The following is a 24,328-nucleotide window of genomic DNA, read 5'->3' on the forward strand; positions in this document are numbered from 1 at the left end:
TGGACTTTGCTAAAGCGTTTGATACAGTACCTCACAGAAGGTTAATGATCAAATTAAGGAATATTGGCCTAGAACATAATATTTGTAATTGGATAGAGAACTGGCTGAAGGATAGAGTACAAAGAGTGGTTGTAAATGGAACATTTTCTAATTGGACCAGTGTGGTTAGTGGAGTACCGCAGGGGTCAGTCCTTGGGCCTTTGCTTTTTAACTTGTTTATTAATGACCTGGAGGTGGGCATAGACAGTACTGTTTCTATTTTTGCTGATGACACTAAATTGTGCAAAACTATAAGTTCCATGCAGGATGCTGCCGCTTTGCAGAGCGATTTGACAAAATTAGATAACTGAGCAGCAAACTGGAAAATGAGGTTCAATGTTGATAAGTGCAAAGTTATGCACTTTGGTAGAAATAATATAAACGCAAACTATCTACTGAATGGTAGTGTGTTGGGGGTTTCCTTAATGGAGAAGGATCTAGGGGGTTTTTGTTGATAACAAGTTGTCTAATGCCAGGCAGTGTCATTCTGTGGCTACTAAAGCAAATAAAGTGCTGTCTTGTATAAAAAAGGGCATTGACTCAAGGGATGAGAACATAATTTTGCCCCTTTATAGGTCCCTGGTAAGGCCTCACCTTGAGTATGCAGTGCAGTTTTGGGCTCCAGTCCTTAAGAAGGATATTAATGAGCTGGAGAAAGTGCAGAGACGTGCAACTAAACTGGTTAAGGGGATGGAAGATTTAAACTATGAGGTGAGACTGTCGAGGTTGGGGTTGTTTTCTCTGGAAAAGAGGCGCTTGCGAGGGGACATGATTACTCTGTACAAGTACATTAGAGGGGATTATAGGCAGTTGGGGGATGTTCTTTTTTCCCATAAAAACAATCAGCGCACCAGAGGTCACCCCTATAGATTAGAGGAACAGAGCTTCCATTTGAAGCAGCGTAGGTGGTTTTTCACGGTGAGGGCAGTGAGGCTGTGGAATGCCCTTCCTAGTGATGTGGTAATGGCAGACTCTGTTAATGCCTTTAAGAGGGGCCTGGATGAGTTTTTGAACAAGCAGAATATCCAAGGCTATTGTGATACTAATATCTACAGTTAGTATTACTGGTTGTATATATATAGTTTATGTATGTGAGTGTATAGATTGGTTAGTATAGGTTGTGTGCTGGGTTTACTCGGATGGGTTGAACTTGATGGACAATGGTCTTTTTTCAACCCTATGTAACTATGTAATGTTCTCTCTTTCTTACACTGAAAACCCCAGCTCCCAGCCAACCCCTGAGCAAGCTGCAGCCTAATTACCATGCAGCTACCTGTCTGGGAACCCAATTTACCTGGAATGGCCTACTGAAATGGAGGAGTGACCCACTTTTGTCCATTGGCCCAAGTGACTCCATAAACCAGTTTTTATGTGAACAGTAGTAAAATAAACACTTTGTTTTTCCCATTTGTTTTCTCCCATTGCAAAACTGACATTTGCTGAAGTTACCACATATATGACAGGAATCTGGGGAAAAATACACTGCACCAGTGCTTCTCTTGGATAGATATATATATATTATATATCTTAATAAAGGGCAAGCAGCTACTATGGTGATGTGTTGATTTTCAATACAGTTATTTTGCATTATTTGAGTGCCGCGTCATTCTTTCTGTTGGCTTATATTAATTGGAGATGACATGGTGTTACTTATAGGACCGTGCACTGGGATTTTGGATCGCTGTGTTGGCATTTCCAATATTGTAATATATATATATTGGGTACTTGTGGCATTTGTGTCCTGCTAGAAAGCTCCCTGTGACAGAAGGCGCACCTCCCCCACCCCCTTCTTGCTTCTTGTTCCTCCTCTCTGGCTGTCAGCACCTTGCCCTTATTCTCTCTCTATGACTTTGCGCTCTAATTTCTTTCCCTATAACTTATACCCAATAAACGTATAAACACTTCTTGATCATGTTTAAAGAGACATGGATATTGTGTACATGGGTTGCTAGCCAACCACAGACTTAGGTGCCAAAACCTACCTGTAGAGGGGGTTTAAAAGGTCATGGTGTTGGAATGTGTTTGCAGGTGCTTCAGTTTTTGCCTCCTCATGAAAGTTCCAGTGGGGACTGAAACATTGAGGCTTGCTATGTTTATTTTGCTCCTTTTTTCTCCATAAATATCACTTTATATATATATTTGTATGAAACCCTGTGTGTGCTGGCCTTACTCCTGCAATATTTTAGTTTATATGGCTCTTGCACCCAGGTTGTATTTTTTGTTAGTGGCGTGCACCATTATGATCTCTCTCTCTCTCTCTATATCTATATAGATAGATAGAGATATATCTATATATATATATATATCCGAAACGTTGAGAGTCTCTCATTCAAACCACTCCATGGTTGCTAAGGTACTTTGAACCCTAGCAACTACATAACCGCTGAAACAAAAACTGAAATAATTTAAACAAAAAATGAAAACCCATTTGCAAATTGCGCTGTAGGAAAGGAATGGGAAACCAAAAACATATTCTGACTCTGCTCCTTTTCACATATAGAGTTATAGATTTAAATTCCAGAGGAATTAAAAGGGAACTCTTGCAAATAGAACATTTTCAAGAGATGCAGCTTATGTTAATTGTCATTTTTGAAATGGTTACCCTTTAATGGTATAGCATTACCTTTATTATTTGAGGCCTGCTGTGACTGCTTATATATGTTTTTGTTTTGTTTACCATTAGTGCATCCACTCTACATGGCTTAGAGCTACCATGGCAACAATTTTGATGCCACATAATTCCCATGAGTGTACCCATTTATAAAACAACGTCTATAATTACTGGCCTTGCACCTGCTGCACTTGTTATACTACCACAAGTGCTATCTTGCACATTATGAACATTGCTGTACTGAAATTGTGTAAGTTATTGGCACATGAAAGTGGGACCATTCCAACTAAAGGGTCAGCTGTATGAAGCAAGATTTACCTAGCATAAGCATATAACATCATCATCAGAGGTAATATCTTGCTACATGATATTCTGTTTTCGTCACCAACCTTGTTGGTGTTACACGTTACCTTGTTATGCCATCCAGCCAAGCCTTCCTTCCTAGTACAGGTATAAGATCTATTATCCAAAATGCCTGGGACCTGGCCTTTCTGGAGATAAGGGGGGGTCTGGTGTCATTCATTTAAACATTAAATAAACCCAAAATGATTGTTCTACCACCAGTTTATCAAGTACAAGATACTGTTTTATTATTACATAGAAAAATGTAATTATTTAAAAAAAAAAAAAAAAAAAAAAGTAGAATTATTTTGTTAAGTGTCTGTTATACAAATAGCAAAAAATAGCTGACCAGCACAACGAGTGTAATGCAAGCGGGGCTTAAGGTCCCCATACACTGGCAGATCCGCTCGCTTCGCAATGTTGCCAAGCGAGCGGATCTTCTCCCGATATCCCCCACCTACGGGTGGGGGATATCGGGAGAATCCAGGGTAATCCAGGGCCAAACAATCGAATTATAATGACGGTCATAGGTAAAGTCGGTCTGGGGACCGCATCAACGAGGCGATGCGGTCCCCGATCCAACTAGATTTTCTAACCGATTTCAGGCCAGATATCGGTTGGGCAGAATCGGTCCAAGGCACCGATATCAGCAGCTACTATCGGCCCCGAGTATGGCAACCGTTAGCCCCTGCATGTTTATTTAAAAAATAGCAGCAACGTTTTGGAACACTGGTTTGTATGCCTGACGAAGGGATACGCCTCCGAAACGTTGCTGCAATTTTTTGAATAAACACGCAGGGGCTAAGTCCCACTTGCATTACACTCGTTGTGCCCGTCAACTATTTTTTGCTGGACTGCGCTGAGAGTGCCGACTCCCCGGGCTGTGCACTGAGTAAGAATTGTTGGAGGAGGTAAGTTGTGCTGGGTGAACTTTCTTTGTTGTATTGTAATACAAATAGCCCTGCACCAGACAGCTCCCAAGCCCCCAACACCCATGTAGCAGAGTCTTGTCAAAAACCATGACTGGGATTCTAGGTATCTAAAATCTGATTCTCTCTTTCTCCGACACGCCATTTATATATACGCCTCTTGTAGCCTGGAGTGGCCTGAACAGAATTTTTTAAAAGGGGTGGTTCACCATTAATTTTAATATGTTATAGAACGTCATATTGCTAGCAACTTTGTAATTGGTCTTCATTATTTATTATTCTTCTACATATTCTTAGGCAAATTTATCAGGCCCTTTTTACTCCCCTGTACCCGACAGCAATTAGTAGATCATGCTTGCTTTTCCAGGTACTGCAGGCTGCGCAACTGGAACACTCTATACATATGCGGAACAGATGAATATGGCACAGCCACAGAGACCAAGGCTATGGAGGAAGGTTTAACACCCCAGCAGATCTGTGACAAGTACAATGCTGTGCACACTGCTATATATCAGTGGTTTGACATCTCTTTTGACTTTTTTGGACGGACGACAACCCAGCACCAAACCACGTATGTGATTTAATCTTCTTTTCTCTTTCTTTATATCTGATAACACATTATATATGTTAGTACAATTTCATGATAATATTTACTCTGTGTGCTGTTATTCCATACATTTCTGCTTTTGTCACCTACAGCAACCAGCATCTTAAGCCTGAGGATTCTGGCAAACCATAAATTAGACACTTAAAACATTCCTAAAAATGACAAAATTTGAACTCATTCTTTTGCTCTTTAGTATTGCCCAGGACATCTTCCATCGACTTCTTAAGAGGGACTTTCTACTGACCGACACTGTGGAACAGCTTCGCTGTGAGACATGCCAGAGGTTTTTGGCTGATCGCTTTGTGGAAGGAACATGTCCTTTCTGCAACTATGAAGAGGCTAGAGGAGACCAGTGTGACAAATGTGGGAAGCTCATAAATGCTGTAGAATTAAAGGTATTCTAATCAATCTGTACTATCTAATATGATCCAGAAGTATACATTATATCAAATGTCGCCTGCTACATTTAGAAATCTTTATGTTCCATTCCCCATACATATGGCTATATGTATAAACTACATTTGCTATTTTCCTGCAATAAGGGCCAGTGCTTTTCATTAATGCTTCCCCGTCTCTTAGTGAATGCTCTGCTGAGTGCAGTAGCTACTCGTAAATGCTTAAAACCAGCACAAACAATTAGCAGTTTTATAAGAACTGCCATAAATGTGGGCCGGTATAACTAAAGTCTCTTAATAAGCTACTGGTCATGGATGTTTTCTGTAGAAATACAAAACCTAGTGTTTGAACATTTCTAAGCATTACCAGGTATATCAAAGAAATCTTCTGCCCCTTGCTTGGTCCTGCCCCTTACTGAATTGCCCCTATCTGTCAGAAGGGTATACCTGGCTGCACTACATTTTTCCTGGGTTAAAGTGGTGGTTTAACTTTTAGTTAACTACATCCTTCATCTGTATATGTTTTTTTTATGTTTTATATTTGCCGCCTTCTGACTGGTTTCATCTTTCAAAGGGGGGGTCATTGACCCCAGCATCAAAAATGCTATTGCTCTGAGAGGGTACAATCTTATAGTTACTTTAATTACTTCTCTTTCTATTCAAACCACTGCCTGGCTGCTATGGTAATTTGGACCACAGCAACCAGATGGCTGTTAAAATTCCAAACTGGGAAGCTGCTAAAGAAAAACCTAAATCATTTGGTAACCACAGAGAATAATAAATGATGTCTAATTGTAATGTAAAAACCTTTACATTTCTTCACTGTGCACTCAGCTGGTATGTCAGCTGCACCACACATAACAGCATACATGACTGCCATACCAGGTTCCTTTATTCTCTTCCTCAATTGGTGTCCCCACCAAGGTCATGACTGGCATCTGCTGTACTAGTTTAGGTGTAGTTTATTATCATTGGAAAGGCATTAGAAAACTATCTTTTAAAATATGTTTTGGCATTGGAGTCCCCATCTGTAAGCTTTTTGTAGCCACTAGTAAGGGGGGTTTGAATAAAAAAAAAAAAAAAAAGAAATCATTTTGTATCTTATAAATGCAGTATGAAAAAGTAATTGTTCTTTTTTTATTTGTAGTTTTTTTGTTATTTCACTTTTTAGAAGTTATCTGTTGCTAGGCAACCAGGGAGTGGTTTGAATGAGAAACTGGCATATGAATAGGAGAGGACCTGAACAGAAAAATAAGTTATAAACAGTAACACTAAAACTGTAACCTCACAGAACAAAATTCCTTTGGCTGCTGGGGTCAGTGACTCCCCCATCAGAAAAGAATCTGAAGAAGAAGGCAAGTTTTTAAAAAAAACAACAACAAAAAAACATACAAAATAAGACTAATTGAAGAGTTGCTTAGAATTGGCTGTTCTATAACATACTAAAAGATAACTCAAAGGTGAACCACCCCTTTAATTTGCGTCTTGTAATCGGCTGTGATTGTAAGTGCAGATAGGGTCTACATGCTAAATGTAATCTTCTATGCTTTCATTTACAGAAACCACAATGCAAAGTTTGTAAGAAGTCCCCTGTCAAAAAATCCTCCAAGCATCTCTTTTTGGACCTTCCAAAGGTGCGTCAATTAATTCTTTATATAGGCACAAGTAAGATCTTTTTTAGAGCTGATTATAGCTAAAGATTCTGAGAGTAAAAGGACACATTAGTCAAACACATTTCTTGTTTAAATTCAGTTGGGCAAAATGTATTACCCGTCTGCAGTATTCCACTGTTGCACCTATTTTCTAGATTTAAAAGTGTATCCTGAGCTTAGAGGACATGCATAAATATATTTCAGAAGTAGGTTGCATACATTTATACTACAGTTTTAATGTACTAAATGAGTTAACAGTGGACTTCTTCTATCTATCAACTTTTTTTATGCCCCAAACAATCCAGCAACACTATCTGGCAGTTAAGCATCCCAAATCGCTAACAGTGCTCATTTTAGTCATTTACTGACACATTAAGTGAGCTGAAACAAATGAGCTGATCAGCTCAAAGCGATGTTTGCTAATTCATTCTCTTGTTAATGAAAACCCACATCATAGGCTGCATTGACGTAATATCCTTTTTACAGAGTTTAGGAAGTGTGGCAATTTTTGGAGCACTAAAGGGCACATAGATTAATTGTTAAATCTCTTGAGTGTTAGAATAAAATGTGTTTATCAAGACCTTGCTTTTTTTTCTTGTAGCTAGAGAAGCGTTTGGAGCAATGGTTGGAAAAGTCCTTCTCATCTGGAGACTGGACATCAAATGCCCGTTTTATAACTCGCTCATGGATACGTGATGGACTGAAGCCTCGTTGCATCACACGGGATCTGAAATGGGGCACGCCTGTGCCACTGGATGGTTTCAGAGACAAGGTGGCTACAAACTTCTGCCATGACCACTAGCACACAATAACAGAGTCTATTAAAAACTGCTGCTACACTGAGTCATGGACATTCTTTTACTTAAAATGCCTCTGTATTGTTACAGGTGTTCTATGTCTGGTTTGATGCTCCCATTGGCTATATTTCTATCACAGCCAACTATACAGATCAGTGGGAAAAGTGGTGGAAGAGTACTCAACAGGTAAACAAATCTGATTAAAGCAGTGGTCAGTGCAAGAGATAAAGTATGTTCAGAACTAGTGCTGGGCGGTATACCGGTAAAAACCGATCACCGGTGTTTTTTTTGAAACCGATATGCATTTTCTACATACCCCCATACCGGTGTGCTTGAATACTTCCGGGTGCGCACGTGACGTCAGCGCGCACGTGACGTCAGCGCGCACGTGACGTCAGCGCGCACGTGACGTCAGCGCGCACGTGACGTCAGCGCGCACACTCTACAAAAGCGCCATCGCATTCAGAGTCGGATACCAATGTGAGCTGTCGGGGGTGGGGGTGCCTGGCAAGTAATTATATTTTATGTGAAGGGGATGGGGGGGTGTTATTTATGTGAAGGGGATGGGGGGGTGTTATTTATGTGAAGGGGATGGGGGGGTTGTGATGGGGTGGGGTGGGGGGTTATATTTATGTGAAGGGGATGGGGGGCTGTTTGGGGTGGGGTGGGGGGGGTGTGCGGATGGGGGGTGTTTGGGGTGGGGGGGTGTGTGCGGATGGGGGGTGTTTGGGGTGGGTTGGGGGGGAGTGTGCGGATGGGGGGGTGTTTGGGGTGGGTTGGGGGGAGTGTGCGGATGGGGGGGGTGTTTGGGGTGGGGTTGGGGGTGTGTGCGGATGGGGGGTGTTTGGGGTGGGGTGGGGGGGTGTGTGCGGATGGGGGGGTGTTTGGGGTGGGGGGGTGCGTGCGGATGGGGGGTGTTTGGGGTGGGGTGGGGACGTGCGTGCGGATGGGGGGTGTTTGGGGTGGGGTGGGGACGTGCGTGCGGATGGGGGGGTGGGGGGGCTGCGTGCGGATGGGGGGGTGTTTGGGGTGGTGGGGGGTGTTTGGGGTGGTGGGGGGGGTGCGGGTGGCGGGTGTTTGGGGTGGTCACCTAATCATGCATGGGGAAAAAAAAATACCGTCAAATACCGTGATACCGATATAATTTTGAAAAATACCGTGATATAAATTTTTGGTCATACCGCCCAGCACTATTCAGAACCAATCCTATTTAATGAAGTCATGTTAAACAAACCGCTATATTTCACTTTTAAGTACTGAAATTCTTCAGTATTCTTCAGAATCTGTGCTTGAGAGTTTGTAAAGTGAAATATTCCTGAGTGCATTAATTTTAAGCCTTGGTAAAACTCTTATAGATCTAAATGAAGCATAAAATATATATTGAATATTCTCTGCTTATTAGTTTGCCGTTTTTATTTGTAGGTCCAGCTTTATCATTTCATGGCAAAGGACAATGTTCCCTTTCACAGTGTAATCTTCCCTTCCTGCCTTTTGGGTGCAGAAGATAACTACACGCTGGTCAACCACATCATAGCTACAGGTACGGCTTATGGAAGATTCGCACTTTGTTTACTGATTACTTTGTCTCAATGAAATGTCAGGGAAGTAGAATCAGCATGGCTCTCCTCCTCCTTGTCATGGGTTTTCTGTCATACCTTGTTTCAGGCTTTAAGAGCCTGAAAACCATCAACCCATGACATATAGGGAGCCTTTGTTTTCTCTTGAGTTTTTAAAGGGCCTTAACAGTTGCAGATACTTTTTAACAGGAAATTTAATTGCTGGGGACCACATATGCATGCAGCAAGGGTTGGAAACACCCCTATGCTTTACCCAACAAAAGCATAGGATATAAAGGAAAATTTAAATGTATCCTTTGGATACAAGTAGTAGAACATTTTCCTCCTCCTTTAATTTAGGTGTGCTTGATTACATGATTGCAAGGGGAGTCAAAACCCTTTTTTAAAGGCTCTTTCTTTTGGTAAATTGTTGTACTGCTCCGCCTTTGGAAAGGGAAATTACAGTTAGATAAGATTCATCTTCAATGTGAATAGGTGCTAGGGTGAGAAATCCAGGAGAAGAAAAGCATATATGGATTTTCTTCAGGGTTCAACATGGGCACATGTACCATTTTGACTACCTGTGCTTATTTGCAATGATCAACAAGTTGCAGATCTTTGTGTTGCTTTCCACTTGTAGTGCTAAATGGCCCTTGGTGAGTGCTTTCTACCTGAAATTGCATGTTTATACATATTCAGAACACATGCCAAGGCCTAATACAGATGCTGTTGCCTGCATATGGATACTGAGTAGCTGTGATGGAACATGTATTGGACTAGTGAGGAGTTGCATGTATGATTCAACTGGGTATATGCTAAGAGCATGTAAGGTAAGAATATGATGTAGCTCTTTACTAAATGTGTACCTTTATCTAAACAGAATATTTAAATTATGAGGATGGAAAATTCTCCAAGAGTCGAGGAGTTGGTGTATTTGGAGATATGGCAAAGGACACTGGTATCCCTGCGGATATATGGAGATTCTACTTACTTTATGTCAGACCGGAGGGACAAGACAGTGCTTTCAGCTGGAGTGATCTCATGCTCAAAAACAACTCTGAGCTGCTTAACAACCTTGGCAATTTTGTCAACCGGTAAGGTTCTGGTATCTTTATTTTTACAGAAGTATGTACGAAGAGATGTAGCTAGAACCTGATGTGCTAAGAACTAGCAGTCTTAAGGTGGCCATACATGGGCAGCTTATCTGCCCATATATGGAACTCTGGCAGGCGTGAAAAATGTGGGCCGGTATAACTAAAGTCTCTTAATAAGCTAAAATGAAAAATGGTTGTATATTGATCAGGCAGGATTGTATATTGATTGTGGCCAGGCTGCATTGGCTCGCTAAAAGCTGGCCAGATATCAATATCAATTAGGCAGGCCGTCGGAGGGGCACATATATTGGGTGAATAAGCTGCTGACTCTGAAGGGGCTAAATTGTCAGCTTAAATCGCCCCATGTGTGGCCACCTTTAAACCTTCTTCACTTAAATGATTATTTCAATAGACAAAATTGCCCCTACTGGAAAGTAGAAGGAAAGCCAAGAAATTGGCTTTGTAGTTGGAGCAAGCCAGTGTCAGGCAGGCATTAACTGATCATATTTGTAGAACATGCTGGGTTGTATGCAGACACCAATGTTTTGTAGCTGTAGACACTCAACACCACTCATATTGAGAGATTAAGCAAGTGTCTCAAAGCTAGGGAGAGCTGACCTCTATAGACCTGACTGCATGGGAAAATGTTAATGCTATCAAGGCCACAGAAGACAAGCTAGTCTGTGAACACTTTTTAAGTTTTTCAATGCTTATATATGGGTGTTTTTTAGGGTAGGTGGTTTGTACCTGGAATTAATCTGTTTACACACTCTTTTGCAGGGCTGGTATGTTTGTGCAAAAGTTTTTCAATGGCTGTGTTCCTGAAATGGAGCTGCTTTCAGAAGATAAGAGGCTTCTGGCCCAAGTAGCAGCAGAACTGCAGCAGTATAACCAGCATCTGGAGAAAGTTCGGTATGTTGATATTCAAGGATGAGAAGACCAAACAATATGACTTTCATTTTGGGATCTGTAAATTACTATAATCCTACCAAAACGTTTTGCACTGCTCTATTAATGACCAGGCCATTTACCCCTTTGCTCCTCAGTGTAAAATTCCAGACTTTAAAGTTATTTGCACACATTTCAGTTTCACCATGTAGAAATTACAACACTTTTTATACATAGTCCCCCTCGTTTCAGGGCACCATAATGTTTGGGACAAAGTAATGGTAGGTATATTAAAGTGGTCATGTTAAGAACTTTTTTGCATATCCCTTGTATGCATTGACTGCTTGAACATAGACATCACCAGGTGCTGAGTATCTTCTCTGGTGATGCTCTGCCAAGCCTCTGCTGCTCAACTCTTGCTTGTTCCAGTGGCTTGTCCCTTTAAGTTTCCTCTTCGGCATATGGAGTCATGCTCAATTGGATTTGAACCAGGTGACTGGTTTGGCCTTTCAATAATTTTTTCCTTTTTTTTATCTTTGAGAAACTCCTGTGTTTCCTTAGCACTATGTTTGGGATCATTATCTTGTTGCAGGACAAGGCACCATCCACTGAGTTGGGAGGCATTTACTGGAACTTGAGCAGATAAGATGTTTCTATGCACCTCAGAATTCATTTTGCAACTGCCATCAGCAGTTACATCATCAATGAAGATAAGTGTGCCAGTACCTGTGGCAGCCATACATGCCCAAGTTATAACACCCCACCACCATGTTTAAGAGATGAGCTGGTATGCTTTGAATTTTGGGCGGTTTCTTTTCATCTCCACACTTTCCTTTTGCCATCACTCTGTAGCCTCTATTTCTGCTCATGAAGTCTTCTGCGGATAGTAGTCTCTGACAAAGGCACACCTTCCTCCTGAAGAGTGTTTCTAATCTGTTGGACAGGCGTTTGAGCATCTTTCTTTAATTAGTGAGGATTCTTATGTCATTAGCAGTGGAGGTCTTCCTTGGCCTACCAGTCCCTTTGCGATTACAAAGCTCACCAGTGCATTCTTTCTTCTTAATGATATTCCAGACAGTTGATTTTGGTAATCCTTAGGTTTGACCCATGTCTCTAATGGTTTTATTCTTGTTATTCAGCCACATAATAGCTTCCTTGACTTTCTTTGGCACAGAGTTTCTCCTAATGTTGAACAACGGCAACTACAGACTCCAAATGGTAGAAGCAGCCTAGGTATCTTATCCCTGCACTAATGAAGCAATGCAGCTCGCCTGAGTAATCGCAAACACCTGTGAAGCCAGTTGTCCCAACCATTATGGGACTATGTATAAAAAGTTTTGTAATTTCTACATGGTGAAACTGAAATGTATGCAGATAACTGGAATGTGCACTTTGATTGTTGAATGTTAGACTGAGAAGCAGAGGGGTAAATCAAAGAAAAAATGTCTTTGTCCCAAACATTATGGAGGGCACTGTATATTAAAGTTAAAACTACCCTGCTAATAAGTCCATGTTAATTCCACTTTTCAGCATCCGAGATGCTCTTCGGTGTATTCTGAACATTTCACGTCATGGAAATCAGTACATTCAGGTTAACGAACCATGGAAATGCATCAAAGGAAACCAACAAGAGCAGTAAGTTTCCCCAAAAATTCAATTTACCATTGTGACTTATCTATTAATCCAGAAGCTGATATGAGACACGTGTAGCACATAGCCTTTTTTGTTTTAAAATATCCAGTTCTCTGCAGTGTGATTTCCTAAAAATTCTTATTGGGGTTAAACTATATACAGTGTATTAAAAATAATGAAGAATATTTTTACTATTGCTTATCCTTTTTTTTTTTTTTCTCATTTCTCTGTGCTTTTGCAGGAAGAGAGCAGGTACAGTGACTGGAGTGGCTGTAAACATGGCAGCTCTTCTCTCAGTTATGTTGCATCCATACATGCCAACGGTCAGCGGTCTTATCCAGGAGCAGCTGCTAATGCCTCAAGAATCTAAAGTGTTAACTACTGACTTCTGCTGCCGTCTGCAAAGTGGGCACCAAATTGGAAATGTGAGCAAATAGCTAAAATTAGTGTATTTTGGGGGTTGCTAAGTTAACTTTGTTTGATATAGAGAATAATATTCTAAGACAAATTGCAATTGGTCTTAAATTTATTTTTTTTTACATTTTGTTCAGCAACTCACCAGTTTGGAATTTTAGTAGTTATCTGGTGGCTAGGGTTCATATGACCTTAGCAACTAGTGAGGGGTGTGAAAGAGAGACTGGTATATGAATAGGAGAATACAAAATAAGTAATGAAAAGTAACTAACACAGAGCAATAGTTGGTTGGCTACTGGGGTCAGTGGCCCACATTTAAAAGTTGTCCGAAGTAGAAGGCAAATAATCAAAAAAACTTAAAGTGAATAATGAAGACTAATTGAAAAGTTGATTAGAATTGACCAATCCCTTTTATTTAAGGCGTATGGTACAAAGTATCCCAGCTCTGTGCCTATCAGCCAGTGCCTCAGCCATTCTGTACCAGAAAATGGGAAAATCTATGACCATTAGGCTGTGTCAGGAAAAGTGCTAATGTTTTATAATGGTTGGTTCAGCAAAGTTAACACTTCCTAATGACTTAATATGGTGTTCCTCAGGTGAGTCCACTGTTCCAGAAGTTGGAGAATGACCAGATAGAATCCTTGCGCAAACGTTTTGGAGGAGGGCAGGTAAGAAGCTTGGTCCTGCATGCACACTATACGGCACAGCAGAATAATGTTTGCAAGGGAAGGCCCTTGTGTTTTAATAAGAATTGTTTAATCTTAATCATAATTCAGCATGTCTCTATTTTATTTAAGAGGAGCGGAGAGCCATTAACATTCCTTTCTTTCTTTTTGTTTCTACTCCACGGTTCATTGTGCAAGGTAAAAAGAGGAAAAAGATTAAAACCATTTAAGGTTATAGGGAACTAGAAGTTATGAGACCAAAAGAAAGATATGTTTTTGTAGCAAGTCATGTTGTACACATACTGATAGAAATTGTGTAAGGATCATTCCATTCCCTGGGCCTCCTTGATGGGTATGATGTCTCTTATTATTGTGGCTTGTAAGGCTGGACCTAAGGAGACTAAATACATACTACAAGAGAGAAGAGTGTTTTTTTTTTTAATGTACATCTAGTACAGGAAGACTCATCTATTAAAAATTAAAGAGTTCCGAAACTTGTAACATGAAAATATGCCATTCAATAAATATATATGCTGTGTCATTTGGCCAGTCCCAATTGACATGAGTTATATGTGATGAGTATAAAATATAGTATCATAGAATGGGCTGCTGGTAAGGAGAATGGAACCATAGAAATGTATGCCTTGTCATTTCAAGCACACAGAGGCTCAAACAGCCCCCCGTGAGTAAATAGTCTAGTAGAATCTATGGCATCTTACTACAGCCCCTCTGGCATTTGCCAGAATCCATACTGCCAGTCCGGGCCTGGTAGTGGCATGAAGAACTGGGCTTTGATTCCAAGCTGGAACCTGCCAAACTCTCAGAATATGGTCTGCAGGTTATAATTTATTGTGGCTATGACTTGGGCAGGGTCCAATAACAGTGTACCTAGTGTACTGGATTTCATGCATAATTGCGAGTCTTCTTTTTATTCTTTTTGGTTTGTCCGTTTTTTGTCAGCTAAACGGTGACAACACTGAGCCACAGGTAATGTAATAACTGCATGTTGCATCCTGCATTTTTGCTTGAGGAATTAAAAAGCATTGAGTTGTCATGAAAGGAATCCTCCTTGTGAATACTACCCTATATTTAATAAGGATCATAAAGATTCATGCATTGTCAGTTGGCTTTTTAGATGAAATCATGCACATAAAACATATTCTCTAAAAACGAATTCCTTACTGGGGTTAAATGACCCCCTGGTTTAACTGTGCAGTCATAAAAATATATAAAGTTTGTTTTTGTGCCTGGAAACCATGTGTAATGTGTAGTTTTGGGGGAAAAAAATATTAATTACATTTTTTAAAAGTTATAGTACCTTCTGTTCTTGTACAGCAAATTGAAATTGTCCGTTCCCCTTCATTCCTCTCATAAAGCAACATTTCTGTAAGGCTTTATGGCTGAGAGTTTGGATATCTTTCCAATAAAGCATTTAGTGGGATCCTAGCTGAAACCTAGTGCTTGCATCAGTCTCTGCAGGATTACATGTAATCCTAACAGCTGAAGTATAAAACATTAGGAACAGTTTACCATACAGTGTATGATGCTTTTGTTACATTTATTAGGCTATTGATGATGTAATTGGTTACAATAAGAGATGATTATGTTTATATCAATAATTACTAACAAATATATCAATAATTACTAATCTACTAGGGTTGATTTCTGTAGGGCTGGCTGCCACCATCAACTCCTTGTTTTGAAGCATCCCCTGCCATCTTAAATTGGATTTAGATGAACAGTTCAGTGTAAAAATGAAACTGGGTAAAATGGATAGCCTGTGCAAAATAAAAAATATTTGTAATATAGTAAGTTAGGCAAAAATGTAATCTATAGAGACTGGAGTGGGCAGATGTCTAACATAATAGCCAGAACACTACTTCCTGCTTTCAACTCTCTAACCTCTTAGTTAGTCAGTGACTTTGGGGGGGTGGGGGGGGGGCATAAGGGACATTACTGTTAGGTTAGTTTGTGAGTATGCAGGTCAGATTTAAAAGCAAACAGACATCTGCCCACTCCAGCCTTTATAGATTACCGTATATATACTCGAGTATAAGCCGACCCGAGTATAAGCCGAGGTACCTAATTTTACCTAAGAAAACAGGAAAAACTTATTGACTCGAGTATAAGCCTAGGCTGGGAAATGCAGCCGCTACTGCTAAGTTTCAATAATCAAAATAAATTCAAATAAAATGACATTAATTGAGGCATCAATTTGGTATATATTATTAAATATTTATTTCAAAGAAAAACAGTAAACTAGCTCTGTAAGTGCAGAAGAGGGTCAACAAAAACAATATGGTATCAACAATGATACCAGTAACTACCCCCTTAGCTCAATCAGCAACCAAGCTAAAACACAAAGAGTTAAAATCCTTCAAAACTGGATTCCTCATCATCATCTGTATGTCCAAACAGAGCTTCAGCTTCAGCTGGTGTGAGGTTATCAGCATAGACATTGTCATCACTGAGTTCACAGTCATCACCATCACTGCTGTCATTCTCATATAAAGCACTGTCTTCACTGCTATCCATAGCATTACTAATGCCACATTTCTTGAAGGCGCGTTGCACCATGTCCTCTGGAATGTCTTCCCATGCATCTCGAACCCACTTTGCTATTAATTCTATGTCGGGCTTCATTAGATTTCCAACTTTTGTCAGTCGGGCTTGACCAGATGACATCCATTCATGCCACATCTTTCGCACACGGTCTTTAAAAGGTTTATTTAAAGACACATCCAGGGGCTGCAATACAGATGTAGGCCCACCTGGAATAACAGCCAAAGTAACTTGAGAAGACTTTGCTAATTCTTTTATGCCATCACTTGTGTGGGCTCTGAACATATCCCAAACTAGCAATGATGGTTTCTTCTTTAAGGCTGCTCCTGGTCGTCCATTCCAAATTTCTTCCAGCCATTTTTTGGTTCCATTTTCATCCATCCAGCCTTTAACATGTGGACGCACTGTAATTCGTGGTGGGAATTTGACCTTTTTAGGCAAGGTCTTTTAAAAATTATGACAGGCCGCAGCTTAGTTCCGTTAGCCAAACATGACAGAACGACTGTGAAGTGGTTTTTTTCATTTCCTGTTGTTCTAAGGAAAATAGTTTTGTCTCCCAAACTTGCCACAGTTCTGTTGCTTGGAAGATCAAATGTCATAGGGGTTTCATCCATATTCCCAATATCTCCCAGGTCATAATTATGAATCCTTCTTTGTTTTATGATGAATGATTGGAATGACATCACTTTTTCTTCAAGGTCTTGCGGCAACTTCTGTGAAATCTTTGTTCTTTGTCGCAAACATAGGCCAAACCTATTCATGAAGCGGCTACACCATCCTGCTGACGCAGCAAATTTTTCAATGCCTGGTGCTTTAAATTTGTCATCCTTAGCCATTTGAAGGGCACGTAAACGAATTCCCATGCGTGTTACACAGTAACCATTTTGACGACACGCTATGACCCATGCGTGCAATTCAGTTTCCAGAACCCCAAAAGAAGTCATTAAACCACGTCGAGCTTTTTTAGCCTTTGGAATCTTTTCCAAGTCAGCCTTCATTTTCCGCCACTCCCTCACTTGTTTTTCATCAACACAAAATTCCCTGCTTGCAATGCTGTTATTGCTCTCTTCTGCTCTTGACACAACTTTGAGTTTGAAACCAGCTTCATATGACCTGCGTTTTTGTTTTGGTCCAGAACTAGTGGTACCAGTATCCATTTCTAACTGGATAAAAAAGAGCACCTAGAAACAAAAGTAAAAGTGCTCAGTGGGAGTTCATGGTTCTAAAAAAGTCATGATAGGTTTAGATACACATAAACCACAATAATGCACAGTATAAATATAGATAAACAGGGCAAACAGGAAAACAGAAGCTGGATTTCTAGTGCACAGATAAGCAGAATTCCATTATGCTAGAGGATTACCGGTATCTGTGGACTGGTAAATTAAAAATATAATAACAACCCTGTTTAAAACACCACTATGATTAACAGTCTTGAAATATATAAAAACCTACGGTACATTTATTGAGGCATACCTAAAATATCCACAACCCATAAAAACATGTCTGGAGGTAAAGGGGCCCCTTCCTCTATTCAATAACAATTTTTTGCAAATGAAGCTGCCTGCTACATGCCTCTGCAAATCCACCTGTCACTAAGCTTGAGCAATGCAAAGTAGCAATTAAATTGTATGGTGCAGTTCATACCCAAGCTATTGTGAGCATAACATGGCAAAGCATTGGAGTATGCAAAAGGACCACTGTAATTCTTAACTTGCACAGTGGGATGTGTAAATTATAGGTTTCCCTGGTGCCTTGAAATTTCTGCCGTCCACCCTGCCTGTTTCATATGTGGAGTAATCAGAAAAAGCACAGCACTGAATATATTTTATTTGCCAAAGAATGATTTAAGCAATCCTACACATTGATTTACATTATTCATTTTGTTAATGGTTACAGAAAAAACACAGATAACATATTGTGTTTAGCTAGCTCTTCAATTATCCCCAGATGTCTATTCCTGTTAACATTTCTTTTCTGCACTACAATCTTACCACTATTGGTGCTGCTGAGGCTGCTGATATCTCCGGGAGTGCTAGCAGGCCAGAAGCGTGCAGGAAGGGGGGCGCGTGACGTCACATCCGCCCGACGCGCAGAAGAGCGCAGTCTTAGGAAGCCTGGCGGTGGATCTGGCAGAGGCTTTGACGGCGGGTCTGGCAGCGGGTCTGGCGGCGGGTTTGACAGCGGGTCTGGCAGCAGGTCTGGCGGCGGGTTTGACAGCGGGTCTGGCAGCAGGTCTGGTGGCGGGTCACGCAGCGGGTATGGCGGCGGGTCTGTGGCGGCAGCTCTGGGGGCTCTGGCGGGTCTGGCACTGGCAGGGGAGGCGGTAAGATCTATACATTGGCTCGAGTATAAGCCGAGTTTCAATTTTTCAGCCCTTTTTTGGGGCTGAAAAACTCAGCTTATACTCGAGTATATACGGTACATTTTTTGCCTAACTAACTATATATTACAAATATTTTTTTATTTTGTGCAGGCTATCCATTTTACCCAGTTTTATATTTACACTGAACTGTTCCTTTAAATTTAATCATGGTGCATGCCAAAGCACTTTTGCATTTTACATTCCTTTGTTTGTTTTAAATGGTTTCTAAGATATTAGCATTTTTAGCCTAATACCAGGCATTTGGCTGAACTGGGAGTTTGCAAATCTATGGGCTATATTAATCTAGGAAGTCCATAGACATTTGGTGACACTCCTTCTGTGAGAGCTGTTGAGCTGAGCTGCCTGCTGTAAAGCTGTCTGTGAATATCTCCAAAACCACTTGCAGAAAATGAATGTAAACTGTAAATCTGAATACATTTTCATATTTTGGGTTATAGATCCCTTTTAATATACTTATGGCTTTCACAAAACAAGTGATCGATGACGGCATCAATTTGCCAGTGTGGTTCTTGCCCAACAGGACTTTAAAACCTACCCAATAGATATATGTCCATTCTTCGGCCAGAGCCCTAATATAGGTCAGCAGCTCTTGTTTTGTAAGCCTGGGAATGGCCAGCTTTAGTCAGACTTTGAGACTTGCCTTTTGTTTGTGGCAAATGCAATCTGTGGCTCCTAGTTCTGCTTACTGGGTTATGAGTTTTCTATTATTATTATTAACATTTATGTATAAAGCGCCAACATATTCTGCAGGGCTGTACAATAAGTGGGTTTCATACATTGGACATACAGAGTAACATATAAAGCAATCAATAACCGATACAAGAGGTCAAGAGGGCCCTGCCCAAAAGAGCTTACAATCTACAAGGAGAAAGGGTTGAGACTATGTGGCTAAAGGAAATTATTTATATTTTGGTACACACTAGCAGGAAAGAACCTTTGGTGAGGAGTTAGAACAGTTAAATAACAATAAGTTGATTTTGTGGGTGTTTCTAAGTGCATTGTTTCTGCTCGCTGGCTGTTAGTCACATTGTTAGGCCCGTATAAAGCACAGGCTACACAGTGAAAGCCCTGTTGGCAATGTTTAGCGCTGATTGCTGCAGAGTTGTGATATTATGGGGCCATTTCCTAAGGGAACGCTTCTGCCTATAAATAGCATGGGCTTGCTGATGTCAGCCATACGCGAGGCACACACAGGGACACAATGACATGCTAATCTGTGCCTGATTTTCCAAGGAATTCTCCTCATCTCTGTATATAAAATCCCCAGCTGCTCTCGTATATCTCTGCAGTATCCATTTGTGCTCTGCTTTGTGTCGCCCATATACACAAACTTGCTATTTGGGCTGAATATATTTATAATTAATTTCAATTTTTCTTTATTAAATAGATACAAAAAGTTTGCTAACTGCTTAACATTCACTTACATTTTTCGCATCCTGTGTGTAAGCGATTTCTGATTTGCATAGTAATTAGCTTAATGGGGTTGTTTAACATTGAATTCACTTTTAGTATGAAATAGAGGGTGATTTTTTTTTTTTAAGATAAATTGCACTTGGTCTTCATTTTTTATTTGTAGTTTTCAAATTATCTAGATTTTTTTTATCCAGTTGGAATTTCAGCGGCTATCTGGTTGCTAGGGTCTAAATTAACCGGGCAGTGGTTTATGAGTGTAAGATGAAAAAAAAAAAAAGACATTTGAAATAACATTTGAAAGCCAAAAAAAAAAAAAAACCAGAAGGCAAATTATTCAAAAACTATAAAAAAAAACAAATAATGAAGACCAATAGAAAAGTTGGCCATTCTATAACCTACTAAAAGTTAACTTGAAGGTGAACCACCCCACTATTTTTTTATCAGTCTGCTTTATCCCAGGCTTGCCTTTTGCAGCCATCATTTCAGAACTGCACTTTTATTTACAGGATTGTCTTCTTTGGGGTTCAAAGCCTGTGACCTTATGGCTGCATTGCAACTACAGTCCTACAGCCCATACTGTCATGCAATATTCATTATCCTCTAATGATACATGTATTTGCCCCTTATTGATCCACCCCCCCCCCCCCCCCCTTGTTCTGTATTCGTCAAATTGAATGGTTTTGATCTTTAACAAAACAATATTGCACATAGGGAACCTGAATAGAGGCACAACAGTATTACTGCATTCATTTAAGGAACAATGGTATCCAATCCCCACTACAAGTATAAATTGGAGGTTCCATCTTCCATTTATCTGTACATCCTATGGACTGTAAGTTTGAGTATTCATTATTCTAAGTTCATCAGACCAAAGCTGGCATGTTAATGGTTGACCCTCCATGGTATCCAGCCAGACTGATACTGTAGGACTGGCCACAGGCATGGATGGCAATGTTCTTTTGTTCCAGTACCCCAAAAGCTCAAACTTCTAGAAGTGAAACAACTGCAGCTTCCCTTTACTTTCTGTTACTAACTGTGGAACCACCATGGCATCCTTGTGCAGTTTTCTTTCAAGGGATCTTATGTTTCCATTTGTGCCTTCAGGTGAAAACTGAGTCAAAAGCACCTCCATGCCAGGAGGCTCCCCTGAAGGAAGCACCCAAAGCCTCTGGCCCAGAAAGAGTAAAGGAGCTGATGCAGGAGGTGGAAAAACAGGTAGGCAGATTATCCGCTTTTATTTGTAGTCCATATACACAAATCCTATTGTGACAAAGGCAAACTTTTATATATAGTATTTCTGGGCTTTTTTTTTTTTTTCCATTTCTTGGAAACCCTGCTTTTCTTCTCCCCACTCGTAGATTCTAATCTTTCGTGGGAGCCCTAGAAGTGATTGTGGGAAATGGCTCCAAATCACATTTAAAACATTTCCAATTTTTCCCCATAATTTTAGGGTAACCTTGTGCGGGAGCTAAAAGGCAAGAAAGCAGAAAAGTCCACCATTGATACCGAGGTGCAAAAGCTTCTAGCGCTAAAGAAAGAGCTAGCGCTCGCAGAAGGGAAATCACCGGATCCTCCCGCGCAGAAGGGCAAGAAAAAGAAATAGACTGGTTTTTCTACATCCTGTATTTTATTACCTGGGCAGCAATGGACAGGCCAGCGATACTCTGTGTGGAGACACACTCTGCCCCACCTGCAGCAGGGAGAAAGTTAAACAAGGGAACACTCTTTTAAATTAAATATTTTGGTCATTCTTTGCTTAGTGTTGTTTGTTTATAGCCACACATTTAAACTAGATGTCTTTGTAGCAAGTGCTGCAATGTATTGCACAGGATTGCACGTCTTGCCGAGAACCTCAGTGTATTGCTAACTAAGGAAACACCGGAACACTCGCAACTCTCACCATCAGTCTGGTACTCCTCTATGTATCCCTTGCAGTGTCAGTCAACACCAATTCCCTGCACATTCTTCATTTCCCTTGGGATTTCAGTGTCTGTCTCTACATTTCTACCAATGGGTTTTAAGCTTGCCAGGCTGCAAAGTGCTAAGCTGTGGGTTGCTAATGAAAACTGAAATAAACTACAATGAAATCCCTAGTATACTCACTAACTCCTATCTTATTTAAAGGGGTTTTTCACCTTTAGTCAATCTTAGTATGATGGAGAGATTGCTATTCTAAGTTTGCAGTTGGTCTTCATTTAGTATTTGTGCTTTTGAATTATTTTTTGTTCAGTAGCTATCCAGTTTGGAATATCAGCAGCTGTCTCAGGTCCAATTTAACCCAGCAACCAGGCAGTGGTTTGTAAGAGACAGGAATATGAACAGAAGAAGGCCTAAATAGAAAGAAAATAATCAAAAGGAATAAGGTTGTAGCCTCACAAAGCAAGTTTTACAAGTTGGAGTCAGAAGAGGAAGGTAAATAATTCAAAAACAATTAAAAAGAAATGTAGACCAATAAAACAGGCCATTCTATAACATACTAAAAGTTAATCTGAAGGGGAACCAACCATTCAGTAGCAGGGCTGCACTATCACTGTTACTTTTCCTGGTAAAACATGATGTCCCATGCATCCTGATGTGGTGGTGTTCAAAATGGTGGCTGTGTTAATTTTGGCAAATCAGGTGCAAAAACTGCATTGTGGAAAAAAACTGTGCTTGAGCTTAGAACTCCTTTGCTCACTGCATTTGTGGATGTAAAGGAGCCCTCCTGTTTTGGGCATCTGTTTAACCCAAGGCCACCTTAAGCAGTGGAGGTCTCTGCTGCCCCCATTATAAAATTCACACTACAACTTTGATTAATAAATTAATCAGATTCTTATGGCAGCATAGAAATGAGTGCATTCTGTATTAGCCCTGTAGCCTCACTTTCCTGTGAACCCCACCTTAGTTTCTCAACAGCAGCCCAGAGCACGTCTAGTGTCACGAACAATCAAATATTGGCGTAACAAGGTCAAAGATGGGGGCTGCTGTGGGCAACATTGAATGCAAAGAGCATTGCAGTAATAGAGCTAATGTAAAATGTTCTGTATATAAAGTACAGCATTTTTAGCCATTTATAAAGGTTAAGCTTTTAATTTCATATCTTTTATATGGACTCATATATAGTAAAAGGACAAGGAAAGTTAAAATACTGGGGGTGAAGCACTAGAAAAAGGTCAACAGTTGTCATCACTGGGGGATGCCTGACAAAGAGGCAGAAGACTGACCTAAAGTTAGTTTTTTTCCCACCAAATACATTTTAAAGAAAGTGAATAAGAAGTGTACTGTAAGCAAATTGTTTTTATTTATGCATGCTGTCCTTTAAAGGAAACTTCCAGAACTGCTAGGCTAAAGGTGGCCATACAGGCCAAGATCTGTTTGCTTGGTGAGGTTGCCAATGGGTGGGCGATATCGGGCTAATTCGGTTGTTAGCCAAATGATCGAATTAGAATGGCGGGTATAGGTGTCCTCGGTTCGGCTTGTTGATGTGGTCCCTGATCCAACTACATTTTTAAACCTGACCGATTTCAGGCCAGATGTCAGCCGGGCAGGCTGGTCGTTAGTGCCCAAACACAGGCCAATAAGCTGCCAAATCGGTCTGAGGGACTGATATCGGCCCATCTATGGCCACCTTAAGTCCTCAGAGAAAGAAATGCTAGTGTGTCAGACTTCCTGCTCTCAGAAAAATCCTTCAGGGCACGGCGATAGTCTTTCCAGTAATTTGAGCCGAGAGCTATTCCCTGCCTGCAACCTGCTGCCTGGAGGTGATGTCAGACCAAGCTGATAAATGGCAACTGCTATCTTAAAGGAGAAGGAAAGTCTAAAATGTTAGGCACCCCCCAGTGACTTCAATCGCTTACCTTTAACCCTGGGCTGGTGCTCCTGTTAGAGGAAAACTGCACCAGCCCGGGTAACTGCAGCAAGTGTTTGCTCTTCCTTCTGTCTTTGTGCGCATGCGCAGTAGAGTGTAAAGCCAAACCTTAACAAAAAAAGTCAGCTTTGATCCCCATGTCTGATTATGAGCTGATTTTCTCATACGATTAGGAAGCAGGATGATAACTATAGTTCAGCAGTAGACAAACAAACCCAAGCAAAACATACCTGCAGCACCAAAACATTGTTGCAACCATTGTATTTTTCCCCGTTTCTTTTAATTCAAGCCCCCTTTTGTAGTCCTGATAGCTGCCTAGCAAGCCAAGAAACTACAAAACAAGATGTTGTGGGGCACCTGGAAAAAAATATGACTAGTGTCCTGTGTTGGGTCAGGTACCTGTGGATTAGCTACAAAGTCAGGACACTTCTAAAAAATATTGGGATGTCCCAACCATGTGGGTGATCCATAAACAGCCTTTAGGGGCAGTCACAGCAAA

At 40.6% G+C, this 24,328-nt stretch overlaps 1 protein-coding gene across 2 annotated transcripts in view; it reads left to right on the forward strand.

Annotated features, from left to right (window-relative positions):
• The window catches only part of mars1 (methionyl-tRNA synthetase 1), a 42,761-nt gene extending 21,025 nt beyond the window's left edge, over positions 1-21,736 (forward strand). The window contains exons 9-22 of one of the 2 annotated variants that reach the window (XM_031895993.1): positions 4,289-4,492; positions 4,722-4,923; positions 6,483-6,557; positions 7,177-7,347; positions 7,463-7,558; positions 8,795-8,912; positions 9,809-10,022; positions 10,803-10,934; positions 12,441-12,545; positions 12,784-12,967; positions 13,553-13,624; positions 14,582-14,608; positions 21,087-21,197; positions 21,433-21,736. In XM_031895993.1, coding sequence (XP_031751853.1) covers positions 4,289-4,492; positions 4,722-4,923; positions 6,483-6,557; positions 7,177-7,347; positions 7,463-7,558; positions 8,795-8,912; positions 9,809-10,022; positions 10,803-10,934; positions 12,441-12,545; positions 12,784-12,967; positions 13,553-13,624; positions 14,582-14,608; positions 21,087-21,197; positions 21,433-21,585 — 1,864 coding nt within the window. In that variant the 3' untranslated portion in view covers positions 21,586-21,736. 2 annotated transcript variants of the gene reach the window in all.
• The last annotated feature ends 2,592 nt before the right edge of the window (positions 21,737-24,328 follow it).

This window comes from Xenopus tropicalis, chromosome 2 (genome assembly GCF_000004195.4).
Source record: "Xenopus tropicalis strain Nigerian chromosome 2, UCB_Xtro_10.0, whole genome shotgun sequence".
NCBI classification, from domain to species: domain Eukaryota; kingdom Metazoa; phylum Chordata; class Amphibia; order Anura; family Pipidae; genus Xenopus; species Xenopus tropicalis.